Source organism: Astatotilapia calliptera, chromosome 2, assembly GCF_900246225.1.
Source record: "Astatotilapia calliptera chromosome 2, fAstCal1.2, whole genome shotgun sequence".
Lineage (NCBI taxonomy): Eukaryota > Metazoa > Chordata > Actinopteri > Cichliformes > Cichlidae > Astatotilapia > Astatotilapia calliptera.
The window spans coordinates 6,808,575-6,829,784 of NC_039303.1; the positions used below are offsets into that span (position 1 = coordinate 6,808,575).

General features: G+C 38.3%; 1 protein-coding gene across 4 annotated transcripts in view; it reads right to left on the reverse strand.

The window, feature by feature from the left end:
- fstl5 (follistatin-like 5) overlaps window positions 1-21,210 on the reverse strand; it is a 198,847-nt gene that overhangs the window by 70,112 nt on the left and 107,525 nt on the right. For all 4 annotated transcript variants that reach the window (XM_026182979.1, XM_026182971.1, XM_026182987.1 and 1 more), the window contains one exon: window positions 15,701-15,821. In XM_026182979.1, coding sequence (XP_026038764.1) covers window positions 15,701-15,821 — 121 coding nt within the window. The remainder of the gene's footprint in view (window positions 1-15,700; window positions 15,822-21,210) is intronic.

Consider the following 21,210-nt stretch of genomic DNA (forward strand, 5'->3'; position numbering starts at 1 on the left):
TACTCTCTCTCAAGAGCCTGAGGACATTACAGCAGAACTCATAGTGCAAAACCCTGTAAATAAGTGCTACTGATGCAACTGTTGACCTATTGCACCCTCATTGTGTTTTCTTAAGAACACTGCAGGCTATATCAATGAAAACTGAAGCAGCAGCTCCAGCTCGTGTCACTCGCCTTAAATACTTAGAAGTTGTCAAAATGGAAGAATTGCTTCTGCTTTTAAAGCTATTAGTATCTAAGAGACAAGGTGACATTTTGCCAGGTTCACCAATTATTACTTTTCAGATGTTCCACAAGACGTTTTTTTGGGGGTGTGTGTGTCACTGTTTTTGCTTAAGAATCACACAATTTGTCCACTGGTTTTTTACCTTCCGTCATAAATTTCTTTCAAATGCTTGGCAGGCAAATTTAAGATGACTATATATGCTTAAAACAGACATTTATCAGTTCAAACATTTGATTTGTACTCTTTGTACTACTACCATTAATAATTTAAGAGATCCATCCATTCGCTTCCGCTTATCCTTTTCAGGGTCGCGGGGGGCGCTGGAGCCTATCCCAGCTGTCATAGGGCGAGAGGCAGGGTACACCCTGGACAGGTCGCCAGTCTGTCGCAGGGCTAACACACAGAGACAGACAACCATTCACACTCACATTCACTCGCACATTCACACCTAGTGACAATTTGGATTAATCAATTAACCTATCCCCACAAGCTGCATGTCTTTGGACGGTGGGAGGAAGCCGGAGTACCCGGAGAGAACCCACGCAAACACGGGGAGAACATGCAAACTCCACACAGAAAGACCCCGGCCTGATGTTGGAATTGAACTCAGGACCTTCTTGCTGTGCGGCAACAGTGCTAACCACCGTGCCACCGTGCTGCCCAATTTAAGAGATCATTGCATTCTATTTTTATTGACAATTTGGTAAGTCTGGTTTACGTTTATCCTTCCTGTAATAAATGGTTATTTATTTTACTTCAACTTTGTTTCAATCAAAGTTCATGAGAAAATAATGGGCTGAGTCTGAGTGTACTTTTACCAAATTCATGTTACATTAACTATAGTCATAGCAACCCAAAATGAAGCAATCAAGGTGTCAGGTAAAATTAACAATGTCCAGAAGAAAACATAATTGGGAAAGTAAGAAGAAAAACAAAGCAAGGAAAACAAAACACAATAACATGACCCTCATGCAGAAAGCAAAGATTTAAGGAAAGTGGATCCTCAGTCACTCGTGGCCACATACCTCCTCCTACCCTGACACTGATAACAATATAGCCAGCAGATCAAGGAGCTACTTGGTGCTCTACATGGTGCTGAGGTGGTGGTGGGTGGATACACTGACAAAAATCTCCTTCAATAATGTCCTCCCTAACCATTCAATTACAGCACCCTTGTATCGTAATGCTTTTGGAATACGCTGCAAGCAACAAACTCGATTTGCTGCTGATCCCCAGGGGGATAGAAATCTGTGAAGGTATAGGGAGAATTTTAAGAAGAAAGTGGGCAGGCAGACAGGCAGGCAAGCTTTAGCTATTGGGTGGAGCAAGGGTGGGATGGAAGGGAAGGGATCCGACCCGAATGAGAAAATCCTCAGAGAAAGGGGAGTCTGGGCAGCCAGAGCCAGCTGAAAGCCTTCAGCGTGCAGGAGCTCCTGTGTTAAAGATTTATCAGTGGAGGAAGTGGCACCGGCTCCTCTTTTTGGTCTGATTTGAGGCCTGAGGGACTCAGCCCCCAGAGAAGGATCAACCTGTAATTAGTGATTAACGGTAAGGTCCAGACTTTTGATTTACTCTCCTCTGCTCTCAGAAGGGGATGTTGGTCAGTGGCACGGCACAAGGTAAATCACCTATTGCACTGGAGGCAACAAGCTTGTCAGGGAAAATAGGCTCTGCCTAGAGGACGCTGCAAAGGACCAGCTGCATGAAGACAAATTGCACCAAGGTTGCTTAGCCAACCCTCTTACTCCATCCTCTATCATGCTCTGTCGCCCTCTTTTTCAAATACATGCTCACTCGAGTTGTCTTTCTTCACCAAGTCTTTCATTCCTTTCTAACTTACTCCCTCGCTCAATCCTAATGACATTCAATATTACCAAAGCTGAACGTCTGTGTAGCCCCAATTGCTTTTGAGTTTGACATTTTGAAGAGGAGATAAAAGTATTTTTCCCTGATGCTCAGTATTCATAGATCATATGCATAGACTCAAAGGTAAAAAACACCCCCCCAAAAAACAGAATACACATTCATCTGAATGCTCTCTGATCTTGGATGGTTGACTTGATTTGTGCAAACTTTCTCCCAAAGCAAGAAGAATCGAGTCTCTGCTTCTGTGTTTTTGATATAGCGCATGAATGACTCTGTGGACTTGGATGTTTGGCAGAAACAGAAAATAGTTTGACTGGTGAAACATTCCCATGTCCTTTGTTTTCCCAAAGAAGATTCGTAGTTTTGCTTTTCATGTTGAACTGCTGTGGCTTATTGCGCTACTTAAAGAAAATGAATCGTTCCCTGTATAATAAGAAACAAAACACTAATCAGGTGACTTTTTATGCATTTATTAAGAGAAACCCACATTGCTGACAGGGAAACATTGCGCCTTTCCTTCATTCCTTACTTGGTAATGCAGAAACAACCTAGCTGTGAAGACCAAAAAGCAGTTTTTGACATCACTGGGAAAACTTGGTGAGAGAGTACAGATGAAAGGTTTAACATAACCATAATTGTTGTTCAGGGGAGAAAAAGATGTAGTCGGAAGAAATTTACAGCTTACAAGATTACCTACAAGAAGTTGACTGCATGTTATAAAAACCAATTATTCCAAAACAATCTTACGTAAGCTCAAAAAAGGCTGAGCTTACACAGAATATTTATATTATGACACTATGAAGCATTTTTTTTACAGTTCTCTCACCAAACTGCCATAGATAGATTGGCGACCTGTCCCGAGAGTACGTTAAAACAGCTGGGATAGAGACTGCGACCCTGAATTGGATAAGTGGAAGAGAATGGATGGATGGATGGATGTGAAGTAATAATGGCTCTCTTATTTCAGTATATTCTTTATATTAATAAGTATGTGTACACAGTAGCAGTGTCTTCTTATTCCACCAGAGCTGCTTTTCATTACTGTGTCTTATGCGATGCCTTGCTTTTTCCAAAATTGCTTTTCATTGTGTTTTGTCCTTAATTCTTTATGCAAAATGGGGAAATTATTTAATAATTTTTCAAAGAATGAATAAGCAGACAGGAAAATATAAACAGATGCAGACATGGGACTTGTTAACTCATCATCACGTACTTGTAATTAAGATCTTCTGAGCAGATCTTTTGAGCTTAGACGTTGATAACTGTAATCGATATTGTCAGAGGCAGCTGTACTTAACGTTTGCACAGGTGAATTCTGCAAAATAAATAATAAATTTGGGTTTGTTTACATGGAAAACACTGCAGCTCAACTTCAGGTCAAAGAACAACGAGCTGCCTTTTATGATGAATCTGTGCTTGTAAGAGATGATTATATATATAATGCACAGCTATAGGGGCGGCATCTCAGCATCTCGTGTCACCTTTCACCATCTTGTGAAGGAGGATAAATAACTGTGCTTTTGCAGCTTGCTAAAACCATCTTAAATATGCAAAAAAAATTACAGGTATTAGGTAAAAGGTGAGAATATTATTATTATCACCTTCAACCCTCCTCCCACGAACATTCTAAACATCAGGATGGCTTTAAAACAGTCACAAATGGCCTTTGTGAGTGCATTACCTCTGGCTGATCAGCCTCTAGTCTGTTTCCAAGCTGCTGGTAGAGATCCTGAGGGACGGCCTGCATTAGTATGCTACAGAGTTTAAGAGGATGTCTAATTGGACTAATTTTATCACAGCTACCTTGTGGAAAACAAGTAATGAAAAAAATCCTCCATCTTCCTGCTATAAGTAAATCACACGGCACTTAAGCTACAGCATAAGAGAGGCTATATTTCAATGACTTCTTATTTCTTAAATATAAAAGCCACTAGGCCACTAATGCTGCTGACTCCAGTATGTGCTGATGCACTTTACTGACAAACATCAGGCACCAGTTTGTGTGTTAAAGGGGCAGTATACACTTCCACCCAACTGTCTTGGTTTCTGCTAGTTTTTCAGCAACATTACAGCCAGGCCTACACCTTCAAATAGATGACAGGAGATGTTAAATGCTGAGAGAAGCAAATGAATGCAGCAACCCGTTTATGCTGAAACATTCCTGACAGCCAGAAAAGCAAGTTGAACCTTTCTCACTCAGAGAGCTGTAGAACTTATTGTAAGAAATTTCTCCTCACTGGGAATTTAAACCTGACCCATCAGTGGCACATGAACAGTAGTGAAGAGTTAATTCATTGAAACCCCACTGTTTCCAACCTCGTTGTGCACAGGACTAGCTGCCATGGAGAAACATGTTTCACAAGTAAACTTACTGAGTACCTTGTGCCCACTGAATCAGCATAGTGAAACTGCAAAGCTCATACTGAAATTGGTAATGTATTGGGGTGGCAGGGGGGGCTGGTCTCGCTTGTCCCCCCACAGTGTTGGTTTGCAGGGTGATGAGTCATGTCAATGGGAGCGCATACACAGACAAATTATACCACACTATCCATCCATCCATTCGCTTCCGCTTATCCTTTTCAGGGTCGCGGGAGGCGCTGGAGCCTATCCCAGCTGTCATAGGGCGAGAGGCGGGGTACACCCTGGACAGGTCGCCAGTCTGTCGCAGGGCTAACACACAGGGACAGACAACCATTCACAATCACATTCACTCGCACATTCACACCTAGTGGCAATTTGGATTATCCAATTAACCTATCCCCACAAGCTGCATGTCTTTGGACGGTGGGAGGAAGCCGGAGTACCCGGAGAGAACCCACGCAGACACGGGGAGAACATGCAAACTCCACACAGAAAGATCCCGGCCTGATGGTGGAATTGAACTCAGGACCTTCTTGCTGTGCGGCAACAGTGCTAACCACCGTGCCACCGTGCTGCCTTATACCACACTAATGGACTAAAAAGTACTTTACTCGAGGATTACTTCAAATTTAAAAAGTACATCAACTTCTTCTTTTAATAAATTCTGGAGATATAGCAGAAACATGTTTGAAAATGAGCCACAAGTTATGAAACCATTTTAGCACTTGAATGAAATACTCAGCAGGGGTTTTGACAAGCAACAGTCAGACTATCCATTAACTCTCACTCTACCATGGGTGCTGACTAACAGCAAACTTGACTTAATGGACGCAGCTTTTCCTAGAAGAGGCCTGGCTGATGGTTTGGATGTCTAATTATAATCTTCAGAGAAGTAAAGGGTGTAAGTCAACTAATTTTCAAGCCTGGCAAAGTCTGTATTACACCACGCGTGGGATAACACATGATTAGAGGTGGACTAGGTTAAAAAGAAAAAGAATGTGAATAAAAACAATTATAATAAAAAAGAAACAAGAAAAGATAATTAATAAAAACCAAAAGGAAATCACAACTGTACAGCCAGAATTGTTATGCTCCTCCAAATCAATTTTAAAAAGGCTAATAAGTTTGAGCATTCACTCTAGCAGCTAATTGGAAATGGTTTCTCAAGTGAATCTAGTATTTGCTCAAACTTAGGTTAACTTTAATTGATTTATATTTTTTAAATTCACTGACAATATTTGGTTGGCAACATACAGCAAAGAAAAAAAAAGGAACATGGCATTGGGTCAAAAAAATAAAGGTATTACACAAGCAATGTTTCGTTATAACAATTAAGTGAGCGGCTTCACTGAAACACTCGTCCTTGTCACAACTATTTTTTTTAAACCAAGAAGTCCACTCTGCAATTTCCCTTTAGGTAACAAGCTTTTGGAATGCCACCAACACAACAACCAGCTTAGTTGGGTAAAGAGTTGGGTAAGGAGTAATACATGACTCAGTTAAAAAAAAAAACAAGATTATTTTTTAAATGACACTCATCTTATTAAGGATTCAAAAATAACTACACATAACAGATATTACGGAAGGCTATTCATGTTTTATGTGTCTAAAATAACAAAAATATGAGCTGATATATTTTTAAGTCACTAATTTTCTGCCTTAAAAATCTGATGTGGGTTGGACTCTACTAATGAAAGAAACACTCATCTCGATGTTTCAAACAGATAAATAAAATCCTTCTCCTCCCGCACAAAGCTTTGAATAATCAGGCCCCATCTTATCTAGACCTATTGATACTATATGACCGATATAGAGAATGTGCCTTTCACCTACTTGTGGTTCCTTTTAAAGTAGAAAGGGAGGCAGAGCTTTTAGCTTTCAGGTCCCTCTTCTGTGGAAACCGCTTTCAGTTTGGATTCAGGAGATAGACACACTCTATACTTTCAGGATTAGGTTTAAAACTTAACTCTTTGATAAATCATATAGCTAGGGCTGGATCAGGTGACCCTAAATCCTGCCTTAGGTATGCTGGAATAGACCTAGGCAGCCAGGTGCTTCCCATGATGCACTGTATATAAAGTACCTTTTGATTTGTTGTAATGTGATGCTATGTCGATAAAATTTAACTGAATTGAAAATTAGATTTCAGAAAAAATATATAACATTATGTAATTACATCTTTTATAATGTCTACGGCTGGCAAAATATTACAGTATGTGAATGACCACGGCAGACCCGGTGACATATTTATGCTTTGCAGCACACTTTATTTCAAAAACGGTTGCTGTACATCCACACACTGAGCTGCAGCTCTCCCACTGCCAGCTCAACATAACAACAACCACTATAACAGGACCCGGTGCAATACTTAAGTCGGCGAGGCATGATTGCAGATGCCATGCAGGTGCGTACGCCTTCCCTGCACGGCACTGCAGGCCACGCCCCGCCATATAGTACCACAGCATTATCTTAGAACACAACTGGATATTGCACTAATATAACAAAACGCACTCATAGCTTACTTCAGGTGTGTTAAACATGTGTCTGGATTATTCTTGCACTCGAAAAATGTATTGTTAATTTTGACCATCCCCCAAAGCACAATAACCAGGCTTGGATTCTTTTTTTAATGTTTTTATAATATAAAACGCTTTTGTTTAACAAGTGGACAGAAATAGGCTTTTGTTAAAGTAACACAGATTTATTGCCTTAACTACATACTGATCAATCGTGCTAAAATGCAGTCAGCTGCCCAAGGCTCATTTTGAACCAGGAAAAATCATGCTGTAGGTAGTTGGATATGGTGGATAACCCCTACATGAATACACATCATGTGTTTTGATGCAGACAGTAGAAATTCTTTCTGTGTGAGGATCACAAGAGTAATATATGATAGCTCACGTTACAGTCCATCTTAGCTTCCCACCAATCCCTCAGGAGGCCAGCGGGCACTCCAAGGCTTTTTAGTCTCAGCAGAAATCAAAGAGGTGGTTATATTGATATGTGTTCAATATGTTGATAACCAAGGAGACTGGAGTATGTCATTACTATGAATCAGTCAAATATTGTATATTCTATTAACTACATACTGCATCCCACATTCTTTAAATAAACCACCTATTTCTATCATGCTAACAGGATATAACCTAAAGTAGGGCAAATACAGTTTACAGTTGAAATGTAAGAAAGGGACTCAAATCTGTATAATGTCTATGGACCTGAGAGGGGGGTTTGTTAGAGATAGATTTTCAAACTAAAGTTTGCCTCAGGCTGCATTCATCCAGAGAGATCTTTCCAAATACTTTCAAATTCATTTTCACTGTTGTCTGCCAAGCAGTATGCCTCAAGATTGCATTCAGTAGGTGTTCCCAAACTAATAACATTTAAAGTGTGCGGTGCACAGGCAAAGCACATTGTGATTGTACAGCCAACTTCAAAGAGCTTAAAAAGCTCACTAACACAAGGATTCAGTCTCTGTGTGAATTGCACGCATCAGCTTTCAAAAGCCCTCAATCTAAAAGCACCCGACTTGGCTAATCTTAAACCACCCTTTAGACACTGTCCATTCTTTCAGCTTGTGGATTTGGTTCCTGAATTTAAATACAACAAAAGTTTATTTGCAAGTGCGCAAAAGAGTGTAAAAAGTCTACAGTAGTACTTTTTTCTATGTGCCTTTTGAATTGGCGTAGCACCTTCTGCTGTCCTCAGTTGCTTACTGAGGTTTTTTCTTTCTGGTAGTTGTTTAATTTGAGTAAAGCAAAGAAAGAGATGGATTTCCACAATACGGGGAATATTTATCTTCTGCTATTCCACAGAGGAAAGTATCAGACTTAGCATTAAAGCAGAAAGTATCCTACTAACTACATATATAGTAGCAAGCGTGATACATTTGCCACATGTGCAGGCAGCAGCGTCTTCTTTTAAAAATAAAATAATTCAAGTGCTGCTACTGTATACTGACTAAACATGGCATAAAATTTGCACTTTACAACAAATGCCATAGTGCAGGTATAACTACTGTATGTACTGTATTATAGATTTTGTTACAACACATTGATCTGTACATATGGTTTTTGACAATAAAGATGACTTTGACTTGACATTCGTATTTAGTGAGACATGTATATTTACCATAGTTGAGTTTATTTTCATGTTGTATTACTATAAGATTCCTTATATATTTTGCTCTACTCTAATATGACAGATGTTACTGTATATATCATTTTGCACATGTAAAAGAGCACTGCCAATGCTAAACAGTCTTCTTCTCTCAAAGGAAACATTGCTGCTGGACTAAAACAGCTCATTTGTAGTTCAGGTCTTTTTCTGTCTCCATCACTATGTGAATGAAACTATTTGCTGCAGTTGCAGCATTTTAAAACAATCAAAAAGTTGAGTTTTTTTGTAATGCCAAAATGAATCAGAGCAGACTGGGCTTTTTGGAAGACAGATATTAAAGAAACAGACTCTAAAACTGAGTGCTGCAGATAAAGGATGGCAAGATGTGGTACAGTATGTAAAAGATAACTAACATAGTTTAAGCATGTAAAACTTTTCTATGAGACCCCAAAATAAAATCAAGGTGCCTGGTAATGAGCATGATGCGGGTGCTTCAGTGTCTGTGCAATGTATTTTGTCACTCGTGCGCCAAAAGTTAATGACACTTTGTGATAGATGACACCTTATCTATTTACCCATGATGCACTGAGCCATCATTCACCAAATTATTCAACGATGACATGGTACTCACTATCAGCAGCATGGCAGACATCATTCATATCTGTAACATCATCTAATTAAAAGACATCACTTCTGCCAGACAGTTTCCTTACTGCTAGCTGAAGCAAATTGATTCTCAACCCCCTTCCAGTGTATGCAAAGCAGGAATGAATAATGCATGGACATTAGAATCTTATCTTCTGTCCTGACAAACAATGTTGCAATACTTTGAATATTCCATAAAGGTGTGCAAAGGGTCCTTATTAGCGCAGCAGTCAGACAGGTGTCGTTTTCATGGAGAGTCATTCTGCCTTTACTGCTGTTCATTTCCAAGCCACACCATAGTTCTGGATACACTGAGCCAACGGATTTACTTTATGATCGTGCTCAGTTTACGATAGCGCTTAAGGTATTTGCATAGATTTTTATAGCTGCCACTCAGATATTATGTTGGCAATGAAGTGAGAAACTATAACTTTACAGTGTAGTTTTACCCCAAGCTCTGTGACCAGGCTCTATCAGGCTACAACCTACAAGTCACTGAAATAAATGTTCAGTGCTCTGACTCAGATTTATACTGGAGATGCCTGTTATTGCAGCATTATCAGCAGCTGCGCACCAGCCCACTCAGATTAAAAAAAAAAGAAGAAGAAAAGAATTAAGTATGTTTCATTATATAGCTGCTTTCTACCTGTGCACAGACAGAACACTATCAGCAGTAATAAAATAGATTAGCCATGCTCAGTAAAACTGATTGATTTGTGTTTTTAGTAAGTTCAATATACTATAAAAAATAATGCTTTTCCAATTAGCGTTTATGTTGCATGATTGTGAGCATCAGAGCAAAATACAGTATGCAGCCTGGTGATCTACCTGAAATATATATTTTGGGGAGTCTGGGTTGTCTTCCCAGTTGAATGAACAGGTATCCCCCTCGTCTCAAGACACAGTATAATGGACATGTCCCACGTTTTGTTTTTCAAAAGTCAACAAGACTTTTTTTTTTTTTTAACCTCAAATCTGGATTTTATTAAATGGTGAAAAAGGGTGACTACTGTCACCATGACAATCTTCTACCAATCAAAGCAATTGCAAGGAGCTTTTCAGAGCTAACTCTCCAGTTACACCGGTGTAACTGGCAAGTTAGCAATCAAACCTAACTCCAGCAATCACTTGCCAACCAGTCTGGTTTTACACATTTTTCTCTCTGGTGTGAAAAGAGAGATTCTGTTTTTCTGTGAGGTTGTTTAAATATCTTACTTGTTCAGTTTGAGATGAATTTTATTTAAATATACACTTATTTATACTTATATGTTGATCTCCCCAGTTTTACTGACGCTGACTGAAAGCTAGAAGGCCACGCAACATCACCTTGAAATTACTTAGCAAACTAACAAAGTCACATTTAAGCTTAAAGAAAAAAATCTGCTGTAGTAGATCACATGTTACTTGGTTTTACATTGCAAAAAAGATGGATGTAGGTTTTCAGGTTTGAAAAGTAAAGCGCAAATGGAAGTGACTTAAAAGACTTGCAAAAAGACCAGTTGTATAAAGATCAACGTGAAAATGACCCTTGGCTCCCTTGCTCTGTGAACTCTGTAAAAAATGAGAAAGGAGGATGTCCTCATTTACCAACCACTTGATATTCACAAGTCATTACCCAATAAGCGTAAGGTTCCATAGCCAGATCCATCCTTCACTTGTCAGATCCAGCTCCAAAAGATCAAAATACCAATGTCTGATGTCACGTTTGCTACATCTATCTTTTATACTGCCTATGGTTTTAAACCTTTACTCCCTAAACACCAACTAGGAGTAGCACTTGAAGCTCTTTTCTGAATTGAGCGGTTTTTGTCATGTTTCAGGCCTGCTTACAGAACAAAACGATGGGTTTGCATCAAATGTTTGTGATTAAATATTTTAATACTAGCTCCCCTTATTGATTCCTCCATAGTTAGAAAGATGTATTTCTATAAAATTAACTACTTCGCTGCTTCTCAACTTGAAGGAATGGCAGTGGATTGGGGTGTTGGCTTTCTGGTCAGTATCTAGAAGAAAGACACTTTATACTACACTAGAGTTACTATCACCTCTCTCTACTGACTATATGATAGATAAGTACATTTACATAGAAATTAGGAGAAGTAAATTCTTCAGTCACGCTGTTAAGTCTCTAGAGATGTTGGTCTTTTTATCATCATTTCTTTCTGAGCTGTGGGCCTATCTTGAAAGGATGGAAGTATTTAGGAGAGAGAAACAGGTTTGGACATGAATAGAGTGAAGAAGCACAAGCTGAGTACTACCATGACCTCCAGGTATGTAATGCACGTCAGTAAACCAAGTATTCAATATTGAGTGTTCGGTGAAGAGAGTTGAATTCCTTTGAGCAATCTGATACTGCCCACATGGGATGGAATAAAAAAACAAAAATCTTTTTTGCTTTATATGTATTTCTATCTCACACTGAGATATACACAGGAAAATGAGTATGTTACATGAGAACTTTTACCACTGAAAGTATTGTGGATTTATTTCTGTTTGTTTTCTATATTAATATACTCAGAAATCCTGAGTTGTTGACAAAGACACATTACTTCAGCTGTGCTAAGCATATTGTTTATTGATTGCCTCTGTAACTATTAACATCAATATAGAAGCAATTTCCAGTAAAGCGTCTTAAAAAATAGCTTATCCAAAGATTAATTCTGCACTTGGATAATTATCCGCTGTCGCTAAATAGTAACATAAAGTGGCACGCAAGGATAAAAAAAATGAAAAAGTCTAAAAGAGGAGTAAGGCAGGTTGAAAGAAACTCCATCACAGAGTTTATTTACTCACATTAAATATCCTATTTCCTTGTGAGCAGTTAAGTTGGAAACTTGAGAAAAAAAGAATCCTCTGAAACCTAAAAAAGGAAGAGACAGAGCAACTCAACTCTTCAAAGAATGGGGTTCTGTGTTTCTGTGACTTGCCAGAAGGGGTTTCTCTCCCACACATTCATGTATGATGTGGAATCCAGCAGACTAGATGAGACTCTTGCACTTTGTCATTTGCTCCTGTGACTTTTTTTTCTTGGTCTCCTCTAGGAAATGCTTCAAATACAAAGGGCTGATAAGATGAAGGTTGATTATGAATTCTCTCCCTCTGCTAAATGTGTCAAGCCAGCCAAATGTCAGAAGATATTCTGTCAGAGGATATTGAGCTGACTGAAAATGTCAGACAGGGAGGAACCGTGAATAGGAAGGAAACAAAAGACAGAAACTGGTGCACATGTGTTAGTGTGACTCAGATATCACACAGCACCTGTTGTCTTTATGCTGCCTAATGATGGAGATTTGGATTGAACTACTGTTTCTAAGAAGTTGTGACCTGCTTTCTTTTGAACCATTTCCACTTTGAACTCCTTCAATAGTACAACACAGTTGGCAACAATCTGCAGGTCTCAGTGAGTAAACTTTGGCAAGACATCACATATTTCTCGAGGTTTACCACAATCCTAACTTTGTAATGGCCAAAAGAACAGGAACAGGCTGTCAGTTCAAATGTTAATAACAAGTTAGGTCCTTCTCAGATTTCAAAGAAAAACTCAAAGCCTAATTAAATGCATACATAAAACTGTTCAAAAAGAGTTATAAAAAATATGATCTTCTCGAACTATAAAGAAAAGGAAAATATTTAAATTAAGTGAATGTCTCCATTTAAAAAACAAAACAAACAAAAAAAAACTCATGATGTGATATTATAGTATATAGTATATCAGAAATCTGTTCACTATTTTTATTACAAATTATATCAGTAAGGAAGCTGACTAAATATTAACTGATAATGGGGTGGGATTAAATAAGTGTTTACTTCTTCCCACTCCCTTTCAACATGTAAATTAATCAGAACATTTTTTTTGTATGTAATTTGTATAGCATTTTTTCTTTCTTATTTTCTTTTCTAAATGTACTTGTATATTGTTCACATGTTGAAATAAATTACTGTTACGACCCGGCTCAAAAGCCGCAACATAAAAAAAGGAGATGAATAACAGAGTGTGGGTGAGAAGAGGTTTCATCCTAAAATGGAAAACCAGGTTGGCTAAAATGGCTGGTGCCACCAAGGCAAAGACTAGTGCACTGCCGGAAAGCTTGCCTCAGGTATGCTTTTATCCACACCTGACTAGGTGTGGCCAATTAGCACCAGCTGAAAACACTGAGACGATTAGAAGCTGCAGAGGGACGTAACAATTACCAATCAATCATATTTCTTTTATGAAGACCAAAGGTTTTACACACGTTAAAAAAAATTGCTTATGTCCCAGGAAAACCAGAACCATCACAGGTGACCCCGTGCGCCCTGTTCACCACCTTTTTGACCCGTTGCCCTCTGGTCAATCAGGTCCCTCACCTCCAGACTCGTAAACAGGTTCTTCCCCTTGGCCATGCAGACTTTCAATAAACACTATCCCTGACAACCCACCCCTGCCCACCCACCTCAATAATCTAAGCCATGGTCTGAGAACCCTCATCACTCAGACCCCTCACACTAGAGCTGGGCAATAGAACGATAACGATATGTATCACGATAAAACTTTTACTCGATAGAGAAATTAAGCTATCGCGATAGACCTCGCCGCTCCTGTCCTCTTAAAAAAAAAAAAAAAGGTCAGCCAATCCAAATCAAGTAGCGCAGAGCCGAACCAATCACAGCCGCAGCGTCACGTACTTGTTACGTACAGCACAAGTGCCAAGCCGCACGTGTGTTTGTTTGGGAAGCAGCCAGCGGGTAATGGAGGAAATGAGTGTGCCGACTAGAAAAATCAACCGAGCGTGACCGAAGAGAAAACAGATGATGGTTCCAATGCCGGAGAGATTGTCGAACGGAAGAGCCATAGAAGTTCCGTAGTGTGAAGGTATTTCGGCTATTTCAAGTCTGACAAAAAGCAGAGTAGCGTGCACTGTAAATGTGCCGAAAGCAAGTCTGGAAATACAATAAACTGGTGCATGCGTCACACTGTGCGCCACGTTATTGTTTCGGTGAAATGAATTTCTACAATACTGTTAATTCTACTCTCTGCAGTGTTTAAATGCTTACATATACACACAGTTACTGTCCCTCCACACATACGACTCGGTTCTGCTTCTATTCCCCAGCTTTGTTTACTTTTTCCCACCGAGGCTTCTAGACTTCTGATTGGCCAACATTTCTGCACGGTTAGGAATCTAGCGCCACCTGCTGCTTTGGCATGTTCATAGCAGCGTTTTCCTTCATTTCTGCCTTTATGTGTGGACGGGATTATTTTTTAAAACGAAAACGGAAAATCTCCGTTTTCAAAAATACCCGTGTACATGTGGACGTAGCCTCAGTGTCTGACTGGAAGCGCTAATTCGTCATTCGGCTTTTGTCAGACTAAAGTAACTGTTAAAACTGTTTGAAAAGCTCAGCTATACAACAAGGAGAGATTGAGAATTTCCTTTTAGTTCTCAGTTTATTTGATATTGACAAAAGTTAGTCAATTTTGTCTGTTCTTCTGTAAAACAAACTAAGATTTATTTTTAGAATTAATATTTTGTTTCTAAGTGGAATTGACAATTTAGTCTGTTTCGTTTGTTCTATTTTGAAACTTAAACGCTTTAGCAGCTGCCTTTTGTGTAGTTTGCAATATTTGCCTTTATTTATCTGAAAAAGTCTCATGTTCCTTAAGTACATCTACCCTGTTGAACTTATTATGGGAAATAAATATTTACATAAAAACAAGCTGCTGATTATTTCACATTTTACTTGTGAGCAACGGCACATTTAAATCTTACAAATATAGTTATTTGGCTTATATCGTGATAGATATCGTTATCGCCTGAAATGAAAAAAACATATCGTGATATGAAAAAATCTCATATCGCCCAGCTCTACCTCACACACAGACTCTATTCAGACTACGTTTTTGCTTTGCACTCATTGTTCTCTAATGTGTGCCTTTCTCCTATTTTTGTATATATTTCTTTTGTTTTGTATACATCCCTCTTGATTGTATATATTTCTCCTATTTGCCATTTATTCCTGCTGTCTACTATTTATTTTTTATTCCAGCACAGTTGTATGTGTACTTGTTGTAAGTGTGCAAGGACAAATAAAGGGCTATTCTATACTTTTATGCTATTAAAAGGAGAATAAAGAAGAAATGAGCATCAGTATCAATGAAATATGAGTATACACATTAATTATGTCGTGGCATCTGAGAGATTTTTTTTTCCAGGGTTTCAATTTACTCTCTGTTTTCTCATAATACTCATAATTACTGCACTACTTTCCAAATCAATTAACTAACAACTGGGTAAAAAGAACGCCATTGTAAACATTGTCGTAATGTTTACACACTAGGACAATATGAACCATCAACTTTAAAATATAGTTTTTTTTAAAGACTAGAGCTATTATTTAGTATTGACTAAAACTGCAAATTTAAAAATACATTTCTGTCACATCTGATATATATTTTACTGAACAATGTAAACAGACGATGGGAGTAACAAAACTGTATCCTCACCAAAGGCCGTGTAGAACTCCTCTTTTGTAAGGTGCTCATCATTGTTCACGTCGTTGTACTTCAGCAAGTCAAACAATGTGCATTCAGAGATGTCCTTGGATAGACCTTCTTGCTTGATGACCTTCAATGAGAATACATCAATCGTTGGTTAAAGAAGGTTAAGAGCATTTTTTTTAAATTCTGTTTGTGTGTGTCTGTTGGTTTTTTTCAGTACTGTTCCAGAAATTATAATAAAACAAAACCTCTATGCAATTAATGTTGCCACTAAACAAATCAGCCAGATGTTGACTAATAACATTTTTCTTTTCCACCAAAGGATTTGATGTCTCTTAAAGTAAACCACAGCAGTGATGGCACTGCTTATTCAGTCTACAGTGAGTAATCAGCACAGTTAAACCTACACAGAGAAGTGTAGGTTTAACACATATCTGTGTAGGTTTAAACTTGCTTTCTGCTCTAAGCCCACCAGACATGTATATCCTAATAAGCTGAACACAGTAGAGGGACAGATGTCCAGTTGCCTTTAAGTCCATTTTAAGTGGGATGAGGCAAACAAAGGCTAATATGGATTGTCTGTGTAGGTTCTCAATCATCCAGGTCATGGTAATTTAAGAAGCTTGGAAAGAAAAGCGACTGGACCTCTTTAAGTGTCTTAAAGACGTTTCATCCGAGAAGCTTCTTCAGTTCTAAGACCAAATGGTGGAGAGTCCCAGGTATTTAAACCCTAGTGCGAGTTGTCCCTTAAGATGGTTGTTGACCCGCTATTGATCATGTGCCTCATCACATGAGCCAAGGACATCAGCAGAGGTCCGGGTGAAACATTGCGAGACCTTGTCTCACCCTATCATGTGACCTACTGAGATCAAGTGATGCAAGATGTGAGTAGGTGGTAAGATCATTATAGATCTTTTGTCCACTGATGCAAAAAAAATTTGTTTACCCCAGGTTTAAATCTAAGAAACAATAGGTGTTGCTTGGATTACACATGTCATTACAAAATGAAAATTTGAGTACCATATATCTAATTGCCAAGAAAACGGTTTCACTAAAACTGGAATGCACTGGCTGAAATGCAAAGTCGAAACCATCGGGTACTATCTCAGGTCAATTAAGTTTTTTACGTTAACCTTATTTGCATCTACTCTTTGACAAGTTGTGTGGCTAGCATTGTCACCTCACAGTAACAAGATGATGGGTTTGAATCCACCTCTGTGCTGGAATGATGACGTGACCAGCGTGTAATTATGCGCAAAAAAGGAAGTAATGGCCCAGATATCAACTATATTCTCCAATTCTCCACTCACTATACCGAAGCCCAAACATAGGATTGTTAAGGCCAATATTGATATTTTGGTGATTTTAAAATTTTGCGCATTTTCTAATTTTGCTAGCATTTCTTATACATAGTTATTTATTTAGTGATTTACACTGGCCAAATCTGCTTAGATCATGTAGTTTTTATGCTTGCTGTGTTTCAAACATGTGTGTTGCCAAAAGCCAAGTTGCAAAGTGCCCTCTGCTGGAAAAACTACGCAATGTCAGGCCATTTCCCCCATCTTGTTTACTCAGACAAAGCCAGTTAACAATTGAAAGTTTAAATTTGAAAAACAAATACAATGGTTTTAGTATTTGTAGAACCGTACAGTCACAAAACTACAAAATAGTAGACAGTTTTGTTAATCATTGGCTTTTCAGATTAATATTTAAAAGTTCTACAGTTCCTTCAGGTAAAGTGTCAGTCTATGAAGGCTGTGGTCATGTTCGGTAACATTTGCATTGTAGCCAAACTGAAAGTCAATGAAGTTCTGTCACAACAGTGGATGAACAGGTCCAAAATACTGCAGTTTTTGTCATCATCCTGATAAAAACATGATCCTATTCCACACCTTCTGCATGGCCCTGGCAGTAAAACATCCATCATACTAGATCAGCTGTCAAAATGCTGATCACAAGGGACGGCTTTATACATCATGCATTGTCCATCGGATCAGTGCACTTCCCTTTCCCAGATGACTTGCCCAAAATTTAAGAGTTACCTGTGATGCTATGTGAGCTACACCTAACTTTAATTTGAATGTTGAATCACTGAAAAAAAAGAATTCAATGTACAAATTTTCTATTTTCATTCTTTTCATTCTTGGGCTTAGAAATTTTTTTTAAAAAGAAGATGATTTTAACTCAAAAACAGTCTTTACTCATTGCTCCTTTCTTTGCTTGCTTTTTGGTCTTTTCATCACCTGGAGTGATGTGGCATTTAAGAGACTTTTATGCGTTGGAATTGCAGGCTTTGATGCATAAACTCCATTTCTGTTTCTACAGTGTTTTTCCAGTGACTCCTCTGGAGAAAAAGAGAACAACAAAGCAGTAACATATCCTGCACATGTTCAGTGGACCATGTGAGCTAAATGATCTGAGGCAAATCATCAATAGGTTAACCAGATATATGTGTATTGAGATTGCAGCTTCTGCCTGTTTTAAATTGAACCTTAATTTACAAAGCCAATGGAACATTGGCTGGTTACCCAGACAGAACATATGTCTTACAATTAGCAGTTACACTGAGTTTTCTTTTTTTTTTTTTTACTTACACGGAACCTATTCTTGCAATACAGACATTATGTACCATAACTATACGGTTCCTGCTAGAAAGGTTGTTCAGCTGGGATGCTTAAGTTAACCCCCTGTTGCGCCTCCAGGCTTGCAATACACTGGTGGAAACCTTGCTGTATGTGAACATTTTCCAGCATTCCAGACGTGCTTTCATCTCCTTCACTCTCGACTCTGCTCTTCCCTCATAACCATAACAATTTACACATCATCTCCCTTACAATTTCAAAAGTTTTAAAGTTGCATCTGTCTCCTCTTTATCCACCTTTACTATTTTTTTACACAAACAAAATAAGATTCTGTGTTATTCATGTGAAAAGAGGGTAGTTGTAAACCCTGCATGCATGAATCTGCAAAGAAAAAACAAAAAGAAAACCTTTTGTATTGTCAAGAGGATGAATTAGGTACTGCAGTACAAAACAATACTGCAGGACTCATACTAGGATGTGTGACTTATGAAGCAAGATCTTCAGTGACTGTGCTATGAATGTTTCAAAAGATTTGCAAATTCGTTATATCTATTTTTTATATCTATTTTAGCCCCCCAAAATCCCAAAATAGGGATCAGAAGTCACCTGTTCGCACTCCTCTTAATTTGAATTCAGCTCTTTTAGAAATATTTGCAGACCTGATAACAACTCAGACTAGACTTCTGCAGAGATTTAAAAGAGCAATTTTCCATTAGTTAGAACCTTGAGATTTGTACTATATTTAAAAGTTTATAGATGCAAGTTGAAAAAAAAACTTACATAATGTTTCTTCTTACAGCAAATTCTACAGCATCTTTTATCATGCTTTTTGTAGACAATAAACGGTATATCAGGATCAACACTGGACAAGAAGCAGTGTTTTATTTTTATTTTTTCTAGTAAAAGATAAATCTTCAAATATTATCTTTGGTACAATGATAGATACGATGAATGCATGAAGAAAAAATATGTTTTGATTTGCCATTTTAAAAGGGCACTAAAAGGGCAGGAACAATTGCTCACTGTGTCACTTCATGTGCACACTCCAGCACATTGAGTAAGTCCAAGTGAGGGATTTCTGTCCTAGAATTTCAAATGAGATCAGAGAATGCTCCAATTATAAAGGGTGCTTTAGGCCATGCGGGTGGCAGCCATAATTTTGTAATTTTAAACTGATGAAAAATGTGTGAATTGCTTATGTAGTTCTTTTTGAAGGTTTGTTCAGGCCAAATTTGATTTGCATTAATCTCTTCTTTCAAAATTATAATTTCTTAATAAGATAGAACTCAGTGCCAGCTCAAGCAGATGAGGTTAAGAAAACATGCACGGCCCTGCCAGTAAAAGTTAAGAGAGCCATAACCTTACTGTGTAACTTACATCATTTAAGTTGAGTTATGAATTACTCTGAAAAAAAATTCTGAAGAACTACTCAATAAAGCAGAGAATCCATTTGAAAACAAATTATTAATTTGGTATAGGAGCCATGATGGTGAAGCGCTATTAACCCATGAGAGCCTTTGTTTGTTAACTGACTGATTAGATGGAGAAACCTATTTCGAAGCGATATTTGTCCTGCTGTCATTGTGTAGTTATTCTGATGTGAATTAAATTAATCAGAAACATTTTTATGCCTGTAAAGTAAACATGTAAATAGTCTTCACTTACTACAGGCAAACAAAGATACAGTTTGGACTGTTGCATTGATGGATTTTTTTGGACAATATTTTCTCCAAGGTAAATAACAAAACAAATGAAAAAAAGTTTCTTGGTTAACTACTGCATGCATACCCCAAAGTCAGGTAGGCTCATGAAAAAAAGCATATCTGTATGAACAAAAAAATAATAAATTCAGTTGAAACCCCCATAAGGGCCACCTGCAATTCACTGATATTTCAATTTCTGCCCTTCCCAAAAGTGCTCCCTTCTCTCCATTTTCCTGTGAATGAGGTTTATGTGGCTGGCTCTGCATGAAATATGCCAAATTTCCCATATATGTAAACAACAAAAATGGGAGGAGGGCTAAAAACAGACTTGGAGGAATCCCTGAAAACAGTTCCTCCATTTGGACGTATATTATTAGCCTGCATGATTCAAAACACCTGGTGGGGGTGGGGGTATCAACTCTGCAGAGGAAAAGATTACATCTCATTTACAAACAGGGTTAAAAACCAGGCCAAAGTAATATTCAATAGGTTGAAAGGGCATATTCAAATTAACACTTGGGGTATATTGGCAATGTTTTTCCATAAAACCCAGTCCAACACGGTCTAAGGAGCTTGGAAGGAAAAGCGTCTCTTTAAGTTGCTTGAAGATGTTTCACCTATCAACGAGAAGCTTCTTCAGCTCTAAGGTCAAATGGTAGAGAGTCCCAGATTGAAGTCCTAGGGGAGCGTCCCCCAAGAGGGTCATGAACCCCCTGGGGGGATGACTGAGAACCTTCACAGACATACCAGTCCAACATAGTTTGTTGACTATGTATTTTATTCACCGAGCATTGATTTCTCTCAAGCTGGCAAGGAGTACCATTTAATGTTAAAACATGTAAAAATATGTAAATAATATGAAAATATCACTATTTTGTGGCCATATGCCATAAACCTCCTGTGCTAAAATATTGATCTAATGAGTCAGAGGAAAGGGCACTGACAAAGCTTACCAAGGTGACCTCTGTACACGCAGGATTTCCTACTGGATCAGCAGGAAGATAACAGAAGAAAAGAAACTGATATGATGGTTTTGAAAACCACTGCGGGTTGCTTACCCCTTCAATTATTCAAATAAGCTCTATATTAACTCAATCCCGGGGTACTGGGAGACTTTATTTGATATGCACAGAATATCTTCCTTCCTTACGGCAGCCACAAAAAGGTCTTTTTTACAACATCCTGGTCAAAGGCTGTAGCCTCCCTTAAGCTTCATGGCTCCTTTGACCCA